General features: G+C 42.9%; 1 protein-coding gene across 7 annotated transcripts in view; it reads right to left on the bottom strand.

The window, feature by feature from the left end:
• Positions 1 to 14619, bottom strand: part of LOC146966996 (receptor-type tyrosine-protein phosphatase mu-like) — a 196180-nt gene that overhangs the window by 118675 nt on the left and 62886 nt on the right. For all 7 annotated transcript variants that reach the window (XM_085763828.1, XM_085763832.1, XM_085763830.1 and 4 more), the window contains exons 3-4: positions 4091 to 4246; positions 3848 to 3957 (exon numbers count right to left, since the gene is read on the bottom strand). In XM_085763828.1, coding sequence (XP_085619954.1) covers positions 3848 to 3957; positions 4091 to 4246 — 266 coding nt within the window. The remainder of the gene's footprint in view (positions 1 to 3847; positions 3958 to 4090; positions 4247 to 14619) is intronic.

Consider the following 14619-nt stretch of genomic DNA (forward strand, 5'->3'; position numbering starts at 1 on the left):
AACGTTCAACTGTTATGAAGGCTATAACGTTATGTGCACTCATCTGCGTCGTCTCCTCTTCATTTGCCTCCAAAACAAACATCATTTGCTGCTGCATTTATTTTTCGTATTAAGCTATGAGCCACAATACGCCAAACTTCCTTCGGGTATCCATGTTGTTTCTCTTCCGAATTCCTGCAGCGTGAACGCAATGATGTCGGAAGTCGGAAGTTTCCGAGTTGGGAATTCCGACCTCTGAGTTGGCATTAAATCCAACATCCTCACATCATGTCAGTTCTATTCTATTCTATTCTATTCTGCAGGTAACGAAGAGATACACTCCCTCTCTCTTTCTCTGCATCTCTCTCTCCCTGTGTGTGTGTGTGTATGTGTGTGTGTTGAACCAATTAGCTGCAGCTCTCATATGGTTTAGAGACGACAGAGCTTTTAAAGCTTTAAAGCTACATGAAAGAGCTTCAATATGGATCAACCACATTGTATGTGTGTGTGTGTGTGTGTGTGTGTGTGTGTGTGTGTATTGTTTCTTCTTGAAAGCTAATAACTCAAACAGTGATCTTATATTAGGAGCTGTTCAGCCTGATTATCAAATATCTGTGCAGATAAACCACAGCTGTGTGGATTTTCAGTAGTTTTTGTTGGCTCCATGTGGAGGGACAAAGACAGAGAGACAGCAAGTTTACAGTAAGACAGAGAGAGAGAGAGAGACCTGCCAACCTTGGTCAAATATTTTGAGTAGCCACTTTTATCGTGCGGCTTGTTTTCACAGACTTTTGCAACTACTTTTCTTTGCACACGGTAATTTCCCCATTCACTGGCTGGAAATCGGTTGTAAAAAAAAAGCAATATTTTTGATGACTTTGACTAAATACCTTTATTGAACAAAATATAGACATTTTAACCATTTCTTCACAGATCCATCAGAAATGCAAAATCAGAAAACCAAAAAATAGTATGTCCTGTCCTCTGCAATAGATTCCTAACCTTAAAGGAATAGTTCACCAAAAAATGAAATTCAGTCATTAGTGAGTCCCCCTCATGCTGATGAATACTCCAGAGTAGTTTTTTATTCCTCAAAGTGCATCTGGAGACCTGGGAAGTCGGTTCATAGTCCAACGAAAACTTGATATGAGATTAAAAGGGCCCAATACAAAAACGTCCATAAAACTACACAAAAACCATTTAATATTCCTCCACACTGCTCGTCCACTGCAATCCAAGTGTCCTGAAGGGAGATAGTCCAGAGTTTACTCCAAACAACGTCAACGAGGCAAGTCTGGTCACGTGAACGCCAGAGCGTGCACCAGGCAAATTCAATCCAGGACTGTTCAGGCTGTAAAAATGTCCTAAATGAGGTTGTTTCCAGTAAACTCTGGACTATCTCCCTTCAGGAGACTTGGATTGCAGTGGACGAGCAGTGTGGAGGAATATTAAATGGTAGTCGTGTAGTTTTATGGATGTTTTTGTGTCGGGCCCTATTACTCTCATATAAAGTTTTGGTTGGGCTATGAACCGGCCTCCCAGGTCTCCAGATGCACTTTGAGGAATAGAAAACTACTCCAGAGTATTCATCAGCATGAGGGTGAGTCACTAATGACTGAATTTCATTTTTTGGTTAACTATTCCTTTAAGGTTAGGAATCTATTGCAGAGGACAGGACATACTATTTTTTGGTTTTCTGATTTTGCATTTCTGATAGATCTATGAAGAAATGGTTAAAATGTCTATATTAGTTCTGACTTTTTTCTCAGAATTCTGACTTTGATGTAGGCTTGGGCGGTATCCTCATTTTGATACCGTCAAACTTCCTCCACATTTTACCACGGTATACGGTATTACCGTGACTAATTAAAAATGATGACGTAAGTGGCATTACCAAACATTGGCTTGTGTCTTCACCATTCAGAAACTGAATACTAGGGCTAAACATTAGCAGACCAAAATCTCATTGGTCGATTGGTCGCAGGAAAAAAAACCAAACATTTGGAGCCCTGTCTTGTCAAAATTAAGTCAAAATCAATATGACCGAACTGTATATGAAAGGCTATAGGGCTTTTATTTTGAAGGGCCAGATACAGGAAGTCATGACACGCACTCGCTGTCAGTTTTTTTTTTTTTTTACACGGCACGGCAGGTCCGGTCCCTTTTTTTTTTTCTTTTCTTGTCAAGAGCGACTTTTTCCAAGTTTCTGGTTTGGAGACGTATCACTGCTGTTTTCAACGATTAGCGGGACCCGTCCCACAGGCTCACCGCCGGTCTGTCTCACAGTGTCACGGAGCAGAGACATGATAGTCCCCACTGCAGTCAGAGTCGCGCACCGCTCCACCCGCCGCAGCAGCTCAGTCACTCACGCTCATCTACTGTGTTTATTGGTGAAATAACAGGCATAACGGTAAAACCTGACCGACTTTTTGAAACTAATCAAGTTAATAAACTGTGTGCAGAGCAATCTGGCTGTGTGATGTGTGATGTGTGTGTGTGAGTGTGAGTGACTATGAGGAACGTGTCCGACGGGGGAGCGGAGAGGGGCGGGGGGGGGGTGTTTAAAAGTAGGCTAAAACATATTAAACTAACTTAAAATTCAACCACACATAAGTGCTACTGGACATATAATTAATTGTAGACATTAAATTACTTTTATTTAATATTTAATCCTTATCTCCTGTATAAGTGCATTGCATTTTTTCATGACGGTATTGAAACTGATACCGTTGCTATTTTTAAATACCTGCAGTATACGGTATTACCGTAATACCGCCCAAGCCTACTTTGATGTCAAATTGTGTACCTGCTACACAAAATGTGTACAGGTTGACAGGTCTGGAGAGAGAGAGAGAGGATGACCCAGAGTAGAGGTCCAGAGGTAGACCAGAGGTAGACCAGAGGTAGACCAGGGGTAGACCAGAGGTAGACCAGAGGTAGACCAGAGGTAGACCAGAGGTAGACCAGAGGTAGACCAGGGGTAGACCAGAGGTAGACCAGAGGTAGACCAGAGGTAGACCAGAGCCCAGCATGCTGCCGTACAGACTGAGCCTAACTGCTACGTGCTCTATCTGCTGAGTCACCAGGTCAGTATTGTTACAGTTGAAGTGTGGCCACAAACACAGATTTCTAGCTGAAAGTCAAGGCTAAAGTGACTCAGTCCCTGACAGACCGGTGTTCTTATCGCCATGGAAGCCAGTGGCATGCACTTCCTGTTGGCGTCCGCTCTCCTTCCATCTACAGACTGTGGTGTCAGGAAACAGAGCAGAGCAGAGTCTGACTGGTAGGAAATGGGCAGACAGAAAATCTCCTGAACGCAGTCTGAAGCTGGAGGTCATGTGACTGATACCAGATCTGTTGCTGGGTTGTTACCCATCCGATTGATAACCAATTAAAGGGATAGTTCACCCAAAATTGAAATTTCACTCATTATCTACTCAGCCTCATGTGGACTAAGGGCTGGGAGAAGTTTCAGAGTCCTCCGTTCCTTCTCTGAGTTACAGGGGTCTCGGCGTAGCAGTGCATGTCCATATAACGGTTGCAAATGGATACCAACTGTCTTCGTAACAAAAAGACACACCAAAAAACATCCAAATACCTCCGTGCTGCTCGTATGTAATGTCTGTCTTGTATTGAAGCCCTGAAATGTGAAATTGTACTGAAAATGCACTGCTACGCCGAGACCCCCTGTAACTCAGAGAAGCCACGGAGGACTCTGAAACTTCTGACATGAGGGTGAGTAGATAATGAGTGAAATTTCAATTTTGGGTGAACTATCCCTTTAACTGAACTGCAATCAGCTGATTATTTAGGAACTGGTTCCCTCAAGAGAATTGGACAAAAGGAAAGGTGTGTGTGTGTGTGTTACCTGGTAGTTGTTAGGCCAGAAGGTGGACACAGCTAGCTCCACCTCCTTCCAGTCGTGGTGGGCGGGGCCGGATGAGTTAAAAACCGCAACTCCCAGAGGACTGTTGTTTTCTGAAAGACACAGGCGATGTCAACACACCTGGAAGCTCCGCCCCCCCACACGGTCACACCTGAGAGCTGCGCTTCCACATCAACAGTGTGTAGTACTGTAGTACTGTAGTACTGCGTGTTGCTGTATTTGTACCTTTGATGTAGATGTTGAGCGTGGCGGGCGTGGCCCCTCCCCGGTAGAACATGAAGCAGAGGCAGTGTGTGTCATTCTCTTTGAGGGGGGGCAGCAACATCTGGGCACGCTGACCAACATGACGACCCGACGTGTTGGCAAACAGGACGGAGGAACCTGTGGACAGGAAGGGACACGTCAGTAACAGACACACAAGACAAGGTAACATCCTATAGGCTTAAAGAGGAAATGAAAATAACAAACCAGGAATAACAACAGGAACCTGAATGGGTCACATTTATATATTTTTTTAAATTCATCATTTATGTTAATGAATGTAAACAGCACAATGTTCCAGTAAAGGCTGAGTCTATGGGAACTGTGGTTCATACAGTCACATATAGGTGAATAGCTCAGTAAATATGCAAATTTATATGAATTGATGTGAGAACTGATATGTGAACTGCCGGTGTAGCAGAACTGATTTGTTGTGTGTGAACATTTCAGAATAAAAGCACACTGGTTTGTGACTAACAGCAGCATCCAAAAAGATGAGTATAAACAACATCCTGCGTGACTGTCAAAAGCACACCTTGCCAACCTTCTCACATCCTTTTAAAGGGCATTCCGGTCGTGATCAATGTTTACCTCAGATATCAGGTCACCTATGATCAGTTAATTTCATACCATCCATACTCCCAACTGCAGCGTGTGGACGTTAATACAGTATTTGTTTTTGTTCAAGAATCTATCAATTTTTCAATGTTCATTAAAGAAGAAGTAAGCAGAATGTTTGTGTTAATATAAGTCTTAAATAGTTGTATCTTCCGACAGCAATCACTTATATAGAGTGTTTGGTCTGAAACACGGGTCTGTCAGTCACTCTGCTCTGCTGTAAGCCGAGGAGAAAACTTTCCTTGTATCCTACAACCTTTATCCAATGAGGAGAGAGAACGGCATAAAGGGGCGGTCCTCTCTGTGTGTGCAGCCAAGGGATGCGCGTAAATGTGGTGACGTAGGGACGAGGGCGGGGACTGCTAACTCCATCTGCTGACAGGAAGTTAGCCAAAACCACCGGATCGCTTACTTCTGCTTTAAAGGGCTCCAGATACAACAGTAGAGGAAATCTGAGGCGTAGGAGCAATGCAGAAGCCGCAGTAAGTCCCAATTTTGATTTAATTTAATTGTAAAGCACATTTTTAAATCTAAATGATGGTCAAAAGGACGTTACTTGCGACCACAGAACAACACTGAATAAACAATAGATTCTTGAACAAAAACAAATATAAACGTCCACACGCTGCAGTTGGGAGTATGGATGGATATCTGAGGTAAACATTGATTACCACTGGAAATCCCCTTTAACTTCTCAGCACTGTAACACCAATGGAGCACTGATGAGTGATGATATGGGACAATGTGGGCTTCCATCACACAGCCCTCATCTCATCCGAAGCTGGTTTGTTTACCCTCCATTCCTCAGTCCAGCTGACTTCTTCTTTGTTCCTAACCACAATGGAAGATGTACTGTGCTTTCAATAGACTGATTGGTTGATTGACTTATTTCATTTGTTGTGAGAGAAAAAAGTTTCAATACTTATTCATCTTTATGCACATATTTCTGCAGACTTGAATAATTTCTCTGTGCAGAATTCTCTATCTTGTCAGAGATGAAAGTGCTTCTGACTAAAACACAACAGTGTTGTAGTAAATTAACAACAATGTGGTAATATGGATGAAGTGTTTGTCATCTGGTGCAAAAGTTTGACTTTGGTAAAGTTTATACAGTTTTAAATTCACAGCTTCATTTTGTCCCACAGGGTGTTTTGTGTTTTTGAAAAAATGAGTTCTGTTCATGCTTAAGCAGTTGTAGAAAACTGTAAAACTCGTTAATTGGCGACTTCAGAATAAAAGCGTAGTGCTCAGTGTAAAGCTTTGAAACTTCAACTACCACCTCTGTCTGTTCATTTCACTGTGTTGTGACTCCAGCTGTCAATCATCTGAGTGCTCTCACTTGTCTTTAAGTGTCTGTTTCTGTGAAAACTAACCTAACTCGCCCTTTACAGTGTGTGTCTGTGTGTCTGTGTGTGTGTGTCCATGGGTTGAAAGGTGTTTCCATGGTAACAACAGCAGTGCAGTAACAGCAAGGTATTGGTGGAGCAGCTGTCAGTCACACAGTTAAGCCTCACTCTCCCTAGTTCAGTGTCTATCTGGATCGCCCTCTCTCCGGCGTCTCATGACTCAGTTTTTATTGAACCAGCACGACAATTTTTAAATAACTGAAAATAAGATTTTCCCCCATGATCAGTCCAATTATTTTCGAGTTTTGCCTTGTTAACACCGGTTATAAAGTTTTTTAATAATGTTGACTATCAGAGTTTCCTGCTGAGCTCATAAAACATTATGCTAATAAAATAATAATGCCCAACAAATCAGCAGCAGATCTGATGTTATCATGTCCAACTGTCACAGCAACAATGAGTTATTAATCAGTTGATCAACTATTTATCAGTCTTGATGATTTATGAGGGTAGATCTGTTTTAGTTACTTGATGAATAACTGATTAATAATCCAGGCATAAATATGTGATGTGTTATTATAAATCAGCAGAGGGCAGAAGATGAAGACATTATCTGTGAATCCTTTCAACATTTACAAATAAATGAAAAGCATTCAAGCTTGATTTTAAACATACATTTGCAAGGCTAAGCTTAAAACATGTGTATTTCTGTTGCAGGTGTAAAAGTATGGCATTCACAAAGCAAGGAATTGAAAAGTTGTACAAGTATTTCTCAGTTTAAGAAAATGTTTAAAAAAGAAAAGATAAGTATCTACAAAAAAGAAGAAGGAGAACGAGAAAAAGAAGGGAAAAAAGAAAAAGATAGATAGACGAGTGGTGTCTACCGTTATTATTATTTTTTTGTCATTACTATGTTTCATCATCTTTAATATTTTGAAACAGAGAATAATACTGGTGTTGAAGTAAGCCAATGAAATTTGTAACAACAGAGAGGGGCAGGTATTATAAGTTTTCTTCATCCTGCTCCTTTTCATTCATGGTGAAAATGTGTACACTGTATACGTGCAACTATGTGAGAATGTACATACCATGAATGAAATAAATTGAAAATGAATGAATGAATGAATATATCTTCAGGATATTTACAACTAACATGGAATTCAATATGAGTTTCTCAAACAAAAGTCCACTCAGCCATTCCTGGAAAGCATGTGATCATCACCTGCTGACAATCTAATTTCTGCCTTTCAAAGTAAGAGCATGCAGAGCGTTGAGGTATTGCTGCATGTTGGTGTTTGAAAGTGGTTGATAGAACATAATGTCAACAATATGCTTCAACATAAAGCATGTTGTGGATGGACTTGGATGGCTGAACCCACGCAGGCAGAGAGAGAACATGGAAACTCCACACAGGAAGGACACAGCCTGTGGACCGCTGAGAGTCTGCACATTGATCAATAACAAACAAAGTGAATGTAACAAACATCACTTTCAACTGAGGACACTCAGGGGCGTGTGTGTGTATGTTTGTGTCTGTATGTGTGGTACGTGTGTGTGTGTTCGTCCGTGCGTGCATGCGTTAGTGTGTGTGAGAGAGTGTGTGTGTGTGTGAGAGAGAGTGTGTGTGTGTGCAGATCAATGGTCCTTGAGGAGAATCGATTAGAAAAATAAGAGTTTTAATCACGACAGAGAAAAGGAGGAGGAAGAGGAAGAGCTACGAGGACAATAAATAAATAAACTGATGAAGAAGAGGGAGAGGAATTCACACTGATGACTTTTTGTGTCTGTGACGCATGAGCATGTGTTTAGTTCACATGTCGAAACTCTTCGTCTTCTTATTTCTGTGTGTGTGTGTGTGTACCAGCTGTTTCCTTAGCAACTGAGGAATGTTGTAGAACAAACAGCAGGGTGTGTGTTCATGTTTTCTGGTGTGAACTATATTTATTACTGGAGCATCTGGAACATCAGGAACATAGTCAGAGAAAGAGTCACTGTTTGATGCTGAAGCTGAGACCTGGAAGGACCCGGAGACTAATTCACTTTGACTGCTGACTCATCAGGGTCCAGGGTTTTAGTCCAGGGACATCACCAAGCTTATTGCTACAGATGTTTAGTCTTTGGCTAATTTCTCCAGATGTTTAGTCTTTAGCTTGTGGCTCCAGATGTTCACACTTCAGCTCATGGCTCCAGATGTTTAGTCTAAAGCTAATTCCTACTGTTTTTCAGTCTCCAGCTCATGGCTCCAGATGTTCAGTCTTAAGGTTTTGGCTTCAGATGTTCAGGATCTTCAGTTCATGGCTCCAGATGTTCAGTCTCCAGCTCATGGCTCCAGATGTTCAGTCTCCAGTTCATGGCTCCAGATGTTCAGTCTCCAGCTCATGGCTCCAGATGTTCAGTCTCCAGTTCATGGCTCCAGATGTTCAGTCTTCAGCTCATGGCTCCAGATGTTCAGTCTTCAACTTATCACTCCAGATGTCCAGAGTCTCATACTTGCTACTCCAGATGTTCAGTCTTCAGCTTGTGGATCCAGATGTTTAGTCTTCAACTCATGGCTCCAGATGTTCAGTCTTCAGGTCATAGCTCCAGATGTACAGTCTTCAACTTGTGGCTCCAGATGTTAAGTCTTCAACTCAAGGCTCCAGATGTTCAGAGTCTTCAGCTCATGGTTCCAGATGTTCACTCTTAACCTTTTCGCTCCAGATGCTCAGTCTTTAGCTCATTGTTCCAGATGTTCAGTTCCCTGCTTATCACTCCAGATGTTCAGTATTCTTCATCATTCCAAATGTTCACAGGTCTACTACTTATTAGTAAAGATGATCAGTCTCCTGCAGCCCTCAAGATGTTCACAGTTTCCAGCTTATCACTCCAGATGTTCAGAGTCTCATACTTGCTACTTGCTAATCAGAAGTTCATGTCTTCAGCTCATGGCCCCAGATGTTAAGTCTTCAACCCAAGGCTCCAGATGTTCAGGGTCTTCAGCTTATGGCTTCAGATGTTTAGTCTTCAGCTCATCACTCCAGGTATCCAGAGTCTTCAGCTCATGGCTCCAGGTGTTCAGTCTTTAGCTCATGGCTCCAGATGATAAGTCTTCAACTCAAGGCTCCAGATGTTTAGAGTCCTGAGCTTATGGTTCCAGATGTTCAGTCTTCATCTTATTGCTCCAAATGTTCAGTCTTCAGCTCATTGTTCCAAATGTTCAGTTACCTGCTTATCACTCCAGATGTTCACTGTTTCATGCTCATCCTTCCAGGTGCTCAGCATTCTTCATCACTCCAGATGTTCACAGGTCTCCTGCTCAGCACTCCAGGTGCTCACATCGTCCCATCCTGCTCATTGATTCACAAGTGTGTTGTCTAGTGATTCAGATGTTTAGTCTCCTACTCATCATTCCAGATGTTCAAAGAGTCTATTCCTCACTTCCCCAGATGTTCACAGTTTGGTTCCATAATCATCAATTACAAATACACGAGGGTATAACCCTCTGGACTCTAGTCATTCCAGGTTCTCCTCCTGATGTGATACTGTAACCATCTCTTAGGCCCCTTTTCCACTTGTCAAAAAACCTGCCAAGACCCTCCAGAATCTGACTTCTGGAAAGGGTTTTATCAGCAGTCACACCCAGGTCTACTGACTCTGCAGTCTCAGTCGGCCCAGCACACTGTTGTTAAAGGGATAGTTCACCCAAAATTCAAATTTCACTCATTATCTACTCACCCTCATGTCGACTAAGAGCTGTGAGAATTTTCAGAGTCCTCTGTGCCTTCTCTGAGTTATGGGGGGGTCCGCACAGCAGTATTTGTCCATATAATGGTTGTGAATGGATACCAACTTTCTTCGTCCAAAAAGACACACCAAAAAACATCCAAATACCTCCATACTGCTCGTCTGTAATGTCCCTCTTGTATTGAAGCCCCGACATGAGAAATTGTTCCGCCAGTCAGTGCAAATCACGCGAGATTTCCACTGACACAGGAAGAGCAGTGAACTGAGACACTGGGAGCTTCCGCTACAAACAAGCTTAAAATATAGACTTATTACATTTTTTTGGGAACAATTTCTCATGTTGGGGCTTCAATACAAGAGGGACATTACAGACGAGCAGTGTGGAGGTATGTGGATGTTTTTTGGTGTGGCTTTTTGGATGAAGAAAAGTGAGTACCATTCACAACCATTATATGGACAAATACTGCTGCGCGGACCCCCCCCCCGTAACTCAGAGAAGGGACGGAGGACTCTGAAAATTCTCCCAGCTCTTAGTCGACATGAGGGTGAGTAGATAATGAGTGAAATTTGAATTTTGGGTGAACTATCCCTTTAAACCACAAAGACAACAGTACATTTGACACGGGGATGAAACAGTGAGTTGCTGCCTCAAAATAAGTTGAAAACACACAATCACTGATCAAAACGTCTCACAAGCATGACTGCATACTTTTTCAGGAGCCTTGGCTAGGGGATAAGATGTGACGCATTCATTGTAGCCCACTCTCTCCCAACTGCATCCGTGTGTGTGTTCTGTTAGGTGCATGAAATGACGCTTGTGCAAAAAGGTCCTGTGGGTTAACCTGTGTTTAAAATACCTGCTCATACCTTATTTTGGTAGATAGAGGGTAGGTATTGGTTGCTGGTATTTTGCACAATGCAAGGTTCATTTTCATGTTGTGTGTCAGAGGCGTGTGTGTGTTTGTGTGTGAGTGCGCCCCTACGGAGATGGATTGATTTTAGCTTAACAAGCTTCAGTTATTTGTAGATTATTGATCGATCGAAGTAGACTGAACCTGTGAGACGGAAAAGCAAACTGCTGCTGTTCACATGTTGACACATAGACACACACACAGATCTTTTTCGTGTCTTGGCGTTTCTCCCTCTTGTTAACCTCCCGCCCCACGCTCACCTGTCGGCCAATCACAAACAACCCCTGCCATCTGTAAACCAATCGTATCAGACCCAGCTCATACACAGATGGAGGGGGGCTAATTCTATTACCAGAGTTATATTGAGACGTGAGGAGAGGCAGCTGCAGCGTATTTAGAAGATTTACACAAATAACACACACACACATACACACACACCCTGTCTTCCTGTTCTCTGTGATTTCCAGATCTTAGATGTCTTCATTTTGACATAGCCAGTTCCCCATTTTCTAAACAGGTGATTTATGAATTTCAGATAATGATTTAAGGATTAATTTATAGTTTGTAACAGTATTTTTGAGAGACTTTGTTCAAGATTTCACGGACTACAACAACAACAGTTGCTTCAGCAGTGAAACTAAACACACTACACAGTCTTTTAACTGGAGGCTGCAACAAAAGAAAAACTGTGAATATCAGCTGAGTGTTTTAAACAATAAAGAGACATCAGATTGCCATTCACAGATGTTCAGAGGCATAAATTCATGATACCATGTGTCTTTGGATTATCAAATGCATGGCAGCCATGATTGCGGTGTATGCAGCAACTATATCACAGCCTTAAAGCCCCAGTATGTAACTTATTTGGCTTTTTATTAGCAAAAATCAAATATGTCTTTCATAAATAGGTATTTCACTGAAGTGGAATCACACCTGCATACAAATGAAAGCTTTCTGGTACCTTAGAATGAGTTGTTACAAGTTGTTACAAATACATAAGTGGGCGACGCACCGAACCGAGGCGGCCATGTTGCATCGCCATTTTTTACGTTGAGTGGCAGCGTGACCGTAGGTAACCATAGAAACTCAGCGGAGCTGTGGGCTCGGCCTGTTAAAACTGTCACCACTGTGTAGTGTGAGGAAGGACGGAGGCACTGATGTTGCATTCAGGTGCAGTCAGGCAGACGGCCGTCGGCAAACCAACCGGATGTCATTTTACTCAATGAGAGAAAGACGGTAAAACGTGGGTCAGGTAAACAATACCACATCACCATGACAACATATTGTCACACCTGTATTGTTTTGCCTCGTGCTGGCGGACCACTTGTTTACATAGACGCTTGTTTATCCTGTTACATGCAGCGTCTGTTGTCTGTCTGACGTCTGCCCCATTTCACGTGAATGCAACATCAAGAATACGTTACGATATGCAACCGCACCGCTAGATGGGGGGAGTTCCTACATATTATATCTTTAACAGTTCCCCACTGCTCCAGTCTTTGTGCTAAGCTAGGCTAACAGTTCCCCTCTGCTCCAGTCTTTGTGCTAAGCTAGGCTAACAGTTCCCCTCTGCTCCAGTCTTTGTGCTAAGCTAGGCTAAACACATCCTGGACCCTCTGTATCTCTGCACACAGACATTGAACCTGACATCCATCTGAAGAACAAGAGGATTTTACTCAAATGTCAGAGTGTTTAGATCGAACAGCTGGCCAATAGGGAATCAGCATGTCAGTGTGACCTCTCCTCTGATTGGCTGGAATGGAGTCACAGTTGCTCTGAGTGTTCAAACTCCCCGAACAAGGCTTGAATTGGTTTTGGCAGGAGGCTGATAGTGGCTTCATACAGACTGGACACACACACACACACACATACACATACACACACACACACCCTCAGAGCCATGTCATGTTCAAAGGCTGGGTGAATCTCCGGCATGCCGACACGCTGATAAACCCTTTAACACAGTAATTAACCCAGACACACACACGAACACACACAAACACACACCACACAAATATATACACATACACACTCTTTTTTTTATTAATCTGCCAAACAAAGTCCACAACTTCAAACTCTCCCTCTCTCCGTTCAATCCTACGTTACTCGCCCTTGTACACCCTCTCTCACCTTTACACAGTGTTTACCTGTTGGCACAATAGTAGATGTGTGTGTAATCTGTGTATACTTGTGCGCGTGTGTGTGCATGTGTGTGTGTGCTTGTGTGTTGTTTACAGCGGTTTGTATTTTTTTGAAAAGTGGTTTTGACCTCCAGGTCTCTTTGACACAGAAAGGCATAGTGGGAGTTATCACACAACAGACAGACAGAGAGCGAGAGAGAGAGAGAGAGTGTGTGTGTGTAGTGTTTAAATTTGCCTTCAAGCCTTACCGTGTGTGTGTGTGTGTGCATGTGTGTTTACTGTGTGCAGCTGGCACTGAGCTGATAACAGCCCTATTAGAAATATTAATATACCCTAAACCCCACAGAGATACACACACACACACAGACACACACCCAGATGCCTTTGGTCTGTGTGTGTGTGTGCGTGTGTGTGTGTGTGTGTGTGTGTGTTCCCTCTGGTCATCCCTGGTTGGACCAAATCAATTTAAATTCTGAGACCGAGCCATTTTATTGGGCAACATCTGTGACTGACAGTGGGCATCCTCTTTGCCTGAGGAACAAACCAAGACCTGAACCTGCACACACCAGACCAGAGACCAGACCAGAGACCAGACCAGAAGCAGGACCAGAGACAAGATCTGAGAAATCTGACACCAGAACAGAGGAAAAACCAGAGACTAGTACAGAGAACAGTAATAGAGGAAGAAAAACCAGGACCAGAACAGAGGAAAAACCAGAGACTAGAACAAAAGAGAAACCACAAACCAGAACAGAAGAACCAGAGACCAGAACAAAAGGAGAAAAAAACAGAGACCAGAACGGAGGAAGAACCAGAGATGATACAATACAGGAAGATTCAGAGACCTCAACAGAAGAAGACTTGGAGTCAAGAGGAAAAACCAAAGACCAGTTCAGAAGAAGAATAAGCAGAGACCAACAATAGAGGAAGAAAAACCAGGACCAGAACAGAGGAAAAACCAGAGACCAGTACAGAAGAAGCAGTGAACAGCAATAGAGGAAGAAAAACCAGGAGCAGAACAAAGGAAAAACCAGAGACTAGAACAAAGGAGAAACCGCAAACCAGAACAGAAGAACCAGAGGCCAGAAAAAAAGGAGAAAAAACAGAGACCAGAACAAAAGAACCAGAGACCAGAACAGAGGGAGAACCAGAGACAAGAATACAGGAAGATTCGGAGACGACAGACAAGACGAAAAACCAAAGACCAGTTCAGAAGAATAAGCAGTGACCAACATCAGAGGAAGAAAAACCAGGACCAGAACCAGAGCACAAGGAGAAAAAAACAGAGACAGGAAAGAAACAATCAAAGACCAGAACAGAAGAACCAGAAACCAGAAAAGAAGAAGAAACACAGACTAGAACAGATGAGGAATCAGGGACCAGAGCAGAACAGAAAGCAGGTGTGGTGAAAGAACAGTGATGCATGGGTAAGGAACAGGACTAAAGGCTGCAGCAGAACCAGGTCCACACAGGTACAGAACCCAGAGGAACATGACAAATGAACGACTGAAAAGATAGGAGATGAAGAAGTGAAACAAAGAGCAGCTGCAGGCTGCTGTGATGGAGCTGTCTAGACCAATCAGGGCCCAAGAGGCGACTCCCTGTCAACAAAGAACATTCAGGAGGACTGATGTGGATTCTCTCCTGGTCCTGGATCAGCAGACCAGCTGTTTAGTGGTACAATGGGATGTTGACACTCATTTAACTGCCAATTTGGCGACCACCAAGTCACCAAGACCAGAGTCCAGATCCTG

Source organism: Trachurus japonicus, chromosome 20 (genome assembly GCF_045865225.1).
Source record: "Trachurus japonicus isolate A0001 chromosome 20, Traja_1.0".
In the NCBI taxonomy this organism is placed as follows: domain Eukaryota; kingdom Metazoa; phylum Chordata; class Actinopteri; order Carangiformes; family Carangidae; genus Trachurus; species Trachurus japonicus.